The sequence below is a fragment of the Scylla paramamosain genome, chromosome 6, assembly GCF_035594125.1.
Source record: "Scylla paramamosain isolate STU-SP2022 chromosome 6, ASM3559412v1, whole genome shotgun sequence".
NCBI lineage: Eukaryota > Metazoa > Arthropoda > Malacostraca > Decapoda > Portunidae > Scylla > Scylla paramamosain.
Genome location: NC_087156.1, coordinates 33951775 through 33961348, shown reverse-complemented (window position 1 = coordinate 33961348; position 9574 = coordinate 33951775). Strand labels below are relative to the sequence as shown.

The following is a 9574-nucleotide window of genomic DNA, read 5'->3' as shown; positions in this document are numbered from 1 at the left end:
CACTCATAATGCTTTCCAGGATAGGGTGGAATCAAAAGCTTTTCATCTCATCAACTCTCCTCTAGCTGACCATCTTCAGCCTCTTTCTCATCGCCACAATGTTGTATCTCTTGGTATCTCTACTGCTATTTTCATGCTAACTCCTCTTCTGATCTTGCTAACTACATGCCTCTCCTTTTGTGGCTTCACTGCACAAGACTTTCTTCTTTCTCTCACCCCTATTCTGTCCATCTCTCTAATGCAAGAGTTAACCAGTATCCTCAGCCATTCATCCCTTTCTCTGCTAAGCTCTGGAACTCCTTGCCTGTTTTTGGTATTTTCTCCTTCCTATGACTTAAATTCTTTCAAGAGGGATGTCAAGGCACTTATACTACATTATTTGATTTCTCTATCTGGAATTGTCTGTGTAAGTGGGCCTTCTATATATATATATATATATATATATATATATATATATATATATATATATATATATATATATATATATATATATATATATATATATATATATATATATATATATATATATATATATATATTATTTTATTTATTTATTTTCATTTATTTTTTAATTTTTTTCCCTTGGCCAGTGGCCTTCTAATAAAACAGTTTCTCTTTAGCCTAGCTTCTGTTCAACCTTTTGACATCTCTTAATACTGAGGTTTTTAATTCAGCATTTAATATTTTTGATGTTTCCCTTTTCAAAACATAAGCTAATACTAAATCTTTGAGTGACTGCAAGATGCCTCTTTGTCATTCCAGCTATCATAAGCCAAGGATCATGTGTTTACTAGAGCCCAGCATTCATTTACATCAGTTATTTACAAATTGAAAGAAAATAATAATAATAATGCTTTTGATAAGTTATGGGAAAGCACTGAATAGCATGTGCCCCCCATGCTGTTTAATTGGTTGTAGTCATCATGAGTAGTTTCCAAAGATGTAACTGCAAGTTATTAATGAGTGTAATCATGATAAAAAAAAAATACTAACACCAGAGGAAAAGCGACTCTTTAAAAGTCAGCATATTTTCATTTGTGATACACGGTTCACGTGTGTAACTTATTTGCATAATATGGAGCTGAAAAAAAGTGGTGAAGAAATGGTTTCAGTTAAAAGGAAACATAATTATATAGAACACTGCGAGGTTCTGTTAACTGAAATGGGGCGTGTGAATGAGAGTGCGAGATATTCTTCGAAATATTTCGCCATGTTTCTCTTATATAGCATATTCAGGAGACTACTGCCACTGCTCTATATAGCGAAATAGTTAACACAGTATGAAGTTAAACTAAACACTTAAACGGCGCTATTTACACCCGTCATCGTTTTATTTGATTTTTTTTTTTTTTTTTTGTATTATAAAGTTTTGACAAACATTTTCTAGTTCTTCAATTACTGATTCATTTATTAGTTTCAATCAAAATGGTCTGGCTTGCATAAGAGGAGAGATAAGTCAAATAATATATCATATAAAGCCATATAGCACCCTGATCACAACCATGTGATATTTTCATTATAAATAAGTAAATAAATTTTATATATATATATATATATATATATATATATATATATATATATATATATATATATATATATATATATATATATATATATATATATATATATATATATATATATATACACACACACACACACACACACACACATACACACACGAGGAATTTCCCGATTGACTACTGACAGCTTTTCATTTATTTAACTGCTCATTTATTCATGATTAATTAAATTTAATACATTTATCTGTTTCTTTTTGTACTGTATTAGCTTATATTGAATGAATGATACCATGGTGGAATTTATTTTCCTACATTTAGGCAAAAATAAATGAATAAGTAAATAAATAAATAAAATAAATAAATAAAATAAATAAATGAAAAATGGCAATAATTTTTCGACAATGTAGTATAACCAAAGAAACAATCCCATATAATCATATGATATATTATTATGTATGTACACATGACAGTTCACTCTATAATCACTAGAGTTGCAATTAGCTGCCCTACAAAGCGCTAGCTTCGGTATAATCTCTAGTTTACTAAAGAAAGCTTTCGTCTCACCACTGGTCTTTGGTACACTTTATCCAAATTAATATTTCACATGTGTGAGTGCTCCGTATACTTGCATAATTTTGTGCTGGGATTTAATTATGTAACACTAAGCAGATAACCGTGTATGAGAAGATATGCTTAATATAATAAGAATTATAATAATAATAAGAAGAAAAAAAGGAAAAGTAAACATGATAGGACACGTCATGTGTCAAATGATCTGACAAAAAGAAAAAAGAACAAAACAAATTTTGGCAATGAAAGGTAGTGCATACTGAAAACCAGAAAGTTAAATGAAATAACGAGTTTTGCTGGTATGGCCTGGAATAAGCGTACAGTTAGCAGAGGTGAGTGCAGATGAGGCCTTTGTCCTGCGTAGACTCATGGGGCTGATGATGATTATTATGATGAGTTGGGATCGCCTCAATTTTTTATATTTTCTTTCATTTCTTTTGCCACTTACATGTTTTCCTAATTCTTGTTTCATCCATTATTTGTAAGCCTCTGTGAAGGCTGAAGCGCGAAAAAAATTTTATAATCACACACACACACACACACACACACACACACACACACACACACACACACACACATATATATATATATATATATATATATATATATATATATATATATATATATATATATATATATATATATATATATGAAACATCTTCAAAACATGCCCGTCATAATACGTGCATGTTATTACTAACTGTTACTAAATTACTCTAAAGTGGTGAAAAAAATAAGATAGGAACATTTAAAAAATATGAAATCCACGGCATTAAGGCGATACTGATGATCATGTAACAATGGTACATTAAAGAGACAGAGATACACTCATCATAACATCCTTCCCGTCCGGTGTCTTCCCACCAACTGAAAATGGGACAGTTCCAATATTTCCTTTGTTAGCTTTCATATTTATTTCAACGTTAATTTTTCATCCACTTAATTTTAACCTTGAAAACTATTTGGTTTGCTTATTTTTTCATATGATGGGTAATTATTTAATCTATCGGATAGAGTATATAGTATTGTAGTTTTTGAGAGTAGTAAATGTTCGGTGAGAGAGTGAGAGTCAAGGAAGCTTGAGATGGTCGCCATATTGTGTAGCCAGTGTCAATAACAATAATAGAGACTTTCTTCCATTTTATTGTGCGTGTTGTGAGGCTTCTGGCCTACCATTATGAACACAAGTCCCAGCAAACACTCCTCATAGCAATGGCAGCATCTAGAAAATTACAAGGTAAAAGGCTTTGCTCAAAATAAAGCATTTAGTTAGCGATGTAGGAAAGGGAAGGCTGTTTACAAAGTGTAAACACCGCGACTTCACATAGAATATCACCACCATGTGAGAAAATACGATGTCCATGTTCACTCATATTAGGCTATATGGTATAGTACCGGTGGTGGATCGTTAATGACCACAAACGACGCTAAATATGAGGCACCAGCTCCATTATTTACATGTAGAAGAGTAGAGCAGCGAGGGTGGCGTCCAGCTGAGCAAACCCTTGGTGCCTCAACTTTGCACCAAACTTTACCCTTTCTGCATTACTACTGCACCTGCTTCTATCGTTACTGCTGCCTCTTCAGCCTTCTGGTAGGCTAGATTGATATGTAAGCTGCGGTGGTGGGGAAGAACACGAATTGTACAAGGGAAAAAAATGAGTAGTCATGTAAACAGCCTTCAGGTTGTGTCAAACATTAATCCTTTTTACCCCATTGACCCTCCCCACAACTACATGCTGAATTCCCTTAACTCAGGGTGACAGATACCCAACTTGCCCTGTGTTAAGGTTCTCTCTGCTGAAGAAATAACAGTAGAGTACACAAGTTTGTTGCTTCAGGTTCCTAGATCAGCTGACAGCCTAATTTGGAAATATATATAATTAAATACCCAAGACGCATGTAAAACTGAAACACTTATTTAATTACTAATTTGGTAACTGTCAATCTTCTTGTCATTAATGACTTTCACAAATGGTACTGATGTAGAGTGCATCCCTGTAGGCCTATCCACTTCCTTGGTGCAGCTTTAATGCCAAACATTTACCAATCATTGCCCTCAACAGTGTATTTGTAAATTGTAAATTGACATGCACTATATGTGGATACAATGGTTTTCCAGTTTTCTTGTAAAATGATGGAGTTCTTTGTGGAATCTTTATGTATTCTGTATATGTGAAAAATTTAAATGATGACAAACCATTGCATTAACTGAAGCAAAATTTATGTGGCTTACATTTTAATTGTATGCATTTGGTTGTGAATATGTTGATTCCAGCAGTGTTTTTCTCCTGTGCCAAATTCTGATTTCATAGTTATTTTCCGTTATTAACTAACCAATTTGATTTCCTAACTAACATGTAGGTACATTTCTAAATGAAATCCTGTGTTACATAAAAATTACTATTCTGTTTGCTAGATTGCAATCAAAGGTATACTTATCAATCTGCTAAATTTTGGTTGTGAAACCTTGTCTTAAACTTGAGAGACTGACAAAGCCTCTTCAAACAGTGACTGGTGGCTGGTCCAAGCTGAATGGCTGCTTCTTAGGAAGTAAGCAGCCAAACTAATATCCAAGAATAAAATATAAGCAACAATAATGCAAACTTACAGGCAAAATTATTGGTTATGGGATCCTACTTACTGATAAAACTTGACCCTGCCAAACCTGTCCATCCTCATCATCAGCAGTATTGTCATTATCATTGTTTTCAGCCTTTGTGAAATATATATGAAGTGAAACAAAACTTATCAATGTATTTATGGTATAAGGTATTAATGTAGGTACTATTTTTCCAGCATTGAAAATTCTTGGATAATAATGATATTTCTAATAGAGTTTTCTTGTAGATCTTTATTTAATCATGAAAATTTCCCTTTACTTTCAAAACTAAATATGGTTATGAGTTCTTTAGGCCTGCACATTTAATACTCTACCACTTGGAAATTTGTTTTCTTAACATTGGGCAAGAATACTCTTGGAAGAATACTTCTGTGGTGATCACTGTGGAATTGTTATTGAGTGGCCCTCTTGACATCACACTGTCCAACACCACAACATGTGAAAAGTCAGACTTTCATTGCTTGCAAGGGTTAGCAAATACCTCAGAATTTTTTTCATAGATTTCTGCATGTTTTCTTGCCCTAGGTTATTGCAAGATTGTAGGGGGTTTGATAAATATTAGTGTGGCACATATGTACTAATTATCTTTGGAGAATCTTTGAGGTTCGTCAGTGAGATACTATGGCATACTCTGCTGAATGATTAATCTGGCAAGGCACTGAAACTTAATGCAGCAGAAATTGGTTGTGCATGTGCGTCATTATTATTTTCATAATAAGTTTCTAGAAGTATTTTATTTATTTATTTATTTATTTATTTATTTATTTATTTATTTATTTATTTCAGAATTTCACTTGCTCTTTTGTTTTATTTAGGTATTTATCTATTTGTATCCAATAACATTCTATTTGTATTTATTTAAAATGATTTTCTGCATTATCAATGAGCTGTAATTTCTTTTTTCCATATTATCAGAGTACTTTTGAATATGTCTATTGAAACATTCATAATGCAACTTGAAATGTGTTAAGTTTTTAGGCACTGACAGCCATGTTTTGTCTGAATTTTTTAAGAAAATTTAATTTCAATCAGTGTAGTGATAGTCATTCTCTGGAAAAAAAAATGTATCTAAATGCATTGATGATTTTTTTGCAGGTGAAATTGATCGGTGCCTGAAAAAAGTGGCGGAGGGTGTGGAACAGTTTGAGGACATTTGGCAGAAGGTTCACAATGCCACCAATAGCAACCAAAAAGAAAAATATGAAGCGGACCTCAAGAAAGAGATCAAGAAGCTTCAGAGATTACGGGATCAAATCAAGTCCTGGCTAGCCTCAGGTGAAATTAAGGACAAATCACAACTCCTTGAAAACCGCAAGCTAATAGAAACGGTGGGTGAAAATATTTATGAGAGTTTCCTTTTTCCTCCATGTCAATAGGATGGTCCAGAAGCACAATTAAGGAAAAATTTAAGATGAATTGGGGAGCATATCTGATATTTATGCATTTCACCTCCTGATCATTTTGTGCCCTCCTTTATTGCTGTAGGGTATATTTTCTAAATCTAATGTATGTTTCCCCTGGTGTTGCTGCAACAAAAGTATTGCTGTTGAATCCCTCAGAAGTAATATATTAGTTGCAATAATTTTTGTTTTGGTGCCATAGTATTTTAACTTGTGCAGGTGTTTATTTAACAGTCTTTATGAAAAACACCAACAGCATTACCAAATTGTTTGTAACTATTAATCTTGATTAAGAATATTACATAAAGAAGCAGAATTTAATATCTAACATGAAGTTACAAGATACATAATCTTAACTGTCATCAAGTTATGTCTCCTCTTCATAAGTTGTATTCTAGTTTATACCCATACTCACTCAGTACACAGTTAGCAAACTGGGGAGTAGAAGTGATAATGTGCTATATCATATTCACAGTATTTGAGTCTTGGGTTCTCTCTTCCCAAAGGGTGTGCTAGGTTTTGGTTACCTGTTACTAGTTCCTTAGGGGGGGGTAAGATTTTATAACAACCAGAGTGTGGCAAAAAGGGAATCTGAAGAGCTCTATGCTGCAATGCAAGTGGGTTGAAGGGTGAATGGAAGGAAAAACAATTGTTGAAAGTTGTCAAAGAGGATGAGGGGATGTTTAAAATCTGAATAAATTCCATCTGAGTGATGGTGTATCTTGAATGCAGAAAGGAAAATTTGTTATATGCAAAAAAATATAGTTAGTGGGATTGTGTGTAAGAAGTGGATGAAAGTAAGAAAGGATAGAAGTAAGGAAGGCTATGCACTACTGATGTCAGACAGTTTGCAGATGTGTGACTGGCATGACCAGGAAGCCTTAAGAATAGCATGGGTGAAACTTAAAATTTGAGTAGTTAATTAATTTGAGTGTCTATGTGCATCAATGAATATGAAAATATTGAAAGAGAAGAGAGAAATTGTTAGATTCTTATTTACTTGAATGTGTAAAGGATATTGAGAAAGAAGGAAAGAGTGATTGTAATGGGCAACATGAATGCAAAAGTGAAAGATGCAATAGTAGTTGGTGGTAAGCAAATGGGGAGTACCTTAGATAAAATAAGAATGGTGAGTGACTAGTGGATGCCTTTTTTTTTTTTATTATGTAAGAAGGACACTGGCCAAGGGCAACAAAAATCAATAAAAAAATGCCCACTGAAATGCCAGTCCCGTAAAAGGGTCAAGGCAGTGGTCAAAAATTGGTGGATAAGTGTCTTGAAACCTCCCTCTTGAAGGAATTCAAGTCATAGGAAGGTGGAAATACAGAAGCAGGCAGGGAGTTCCAGAGTTTACCAGAGAAAGGGATGAATGATTGAGAATACTGGTTAACTCTTGCGTTAGAGAGATGGACAGAATAGGGGTGAGAGAAAGAAGAAAGTCTTGTGCAGCGAGGCCGCGGAAGGAGGGGAGGCATGCAGTTAGCAAGATCAGAAGAGCAGTTAGCATGAAAATAGCGGTAGAAGACAGCTAGATATGCAACATTGCAGCGGTGAGAGAGAGGCTGAAGACAGTCAGTTAGAGGAGAGGAGTTGATGAGACGAAAAGCTTTTGATTCCACCCTGTCTAGAAGAGCAGTATGAGTGGAACCCCACAGACATGTGAAGCATACTCCATACATGGACGGATAAGGCCCTTGTACAGAGTTAGCAGCTGGGGGGGTGAGAAAAACTGGCGGAGACGTCTCAGAACACCTAACTTCATAGAAGCTGTTTTAGCTAGAGATGAGATGTGAAGTTTCCAGTTCAGATTATAAGTAAAGGACAGACTGAGGATGTTCAGTGTAGAAGAGGGGGACAGTTGAGTGTCATTGAAGAAGAGGGGATAGTTGTCTGGAAGGTTGTGTCGAGTTGATAGATGGAGGAATTGAGTTTTTGAGGCATTAAACAATACCAAGTTTGCTCTGCCCCAATCAGAAATTTTAGAAAGATCAGAAGTCAGGTGTTCTGTGGCTTCCCTGCGTGCTATGTTTACCTCCTGAAGGGTTGGACGTGTATGAAAAGATGTGGAAAAGTGCAAGGTGGTATCATCAGCGTAGGAGTGGATAGGACAAGAAGTTTGGTTTAGAAGATCATTAATGAATAATAAGAAGAGAGTTGGTGACAGGACAGAACCCTGAGGAACACCACTGTTAATAGATTTAGGAGAAGAACAATGACCGTCTACCACAGCAGCAATAGAACGGTCAGAAAGGAAACTTGAGATGAAGTTACAGAGAGAAGGATAGAAACTGTAGGGGGGTAGTTTGGAAATCAAAGCTTTGTGCCAGACTCTATCAAAAGCTTTTGATATGTCCAAGGCAACAGCAAAAGTTTCACCAAAATCTCTAAAAGAGGATGACCAAGACTTAGTAAGGAAAGCCAGAAGATCACCAGTAGAGCGGCCTTGACGGAACCAATACTGGCGATCAGATAGAAGGTTGTGAAGTGATAGATGTTTAAGAATCTTTCTGTTGAGGATAGACTCAAAAATTTTAGATAGGCAGGAAATTAAAGCAATAGGACGGTAGTTTGAGGGATTAGAACGGTCACCCTTTTTAGGAACAGGTTGAATGTAGGCAAACTTCCAGCAAGAAGGAAAGGTAGATGTTGACAGACAGAGCTGAAAGAGTTTGACTAGGCAAGGTGCAAGCACGGAGGCACAGTTTCGGAGAACAATAGGAGGGACCCCATCAGGTCCATAAGCCTTCCGAGGGTTTAGGCCAGCGAGGGCATGGAAAACATCATTGCGAAGAATTTTAATAGGTGGCATGAAGTAGTCAGAGGGTGGAGGAGAGGGAGGAACAAGCCCAGAATCGTCCAATCGTCCAAGGTAGAGTTTTTAGCAAAGGTTTGAGCAAAGAGTTCAGCTTTAGAAATAGATGTGATAGCAGTGGTGCCATCTGGTTGAAGTAGAGGAGGGAAAGAAGAAGAAGCAAAGTTATTGGAGATATTTTTGGCTAGATGCCAGAAATCACGAGGGGAGTTAGATCTTGAAAGGTTTTGACATTTTCTGTTAATGAAGGAGTTTTTGGCTAGTTGGAGAACAGACTTGGCATGGTTCCGGGCAGAAATATAAAGTGCATAAGATTCTGGTGATGGAAGGCTTAAATACCTTTTGTGGGCCACCTCTCTATCATGTATAGCATGAGAACAAGCTGTGTTAAACCAAGGTTTAGAAGGTTTAGGACGAGAAAAAGAGTGAGGAATGTACGCCTCCATGCCAGACACTATCACCTCTGTTATGCGCTCAGCACACAAAGACGGGTCTCTGACACGGAAGCAGTAGTCATTCCAAGGAAAATCAGCAAAATACCTCCTCAGGTCCCCCCAACTGGCAGAGGCAAAACGCCAGAGGCACCTTCGCTTAGGGGGATCCTGAGGAGGGATTGGAGTGATAGGACAAGATAAAGATATGAGATTGT

The 9574-nt window shown here is 35.8% G+C and overlaps 1 protein-coding gene across 3 annotated transcripts in view; it reads left to right on the top strand.

The window, feature by feature from the left end:
- The first annotated feature begins 3146 nt into the window (after positions 1-3146).
- The window catches only part of LOC135101634 (CCR4-NOT transcription complex subunit 3-like), a 37412-nt gene continuing 30984 nt past the window's right edge, over positions 3147-9574 (top strand). For 2 of the 3 annotated variants that reach the window (XM_064005898.1, XM_064005900.1), the window contains exons 1-2: positions 3147-3327; positions 5809-6041. In XM_064005898.1, the coding sequence (XP_063861968.1) occupies positions 3303-3327; positions 5809-6041 (258 nt within the window). In that variant the 5' untranslated portion in view covers positions 3147-3302. The remainder of the gene's footprint in view (positions 3328-5808; positions 6042-9574) is intronic. The other variant, XM_064005899.1, reaches the window with a different exon arrangement.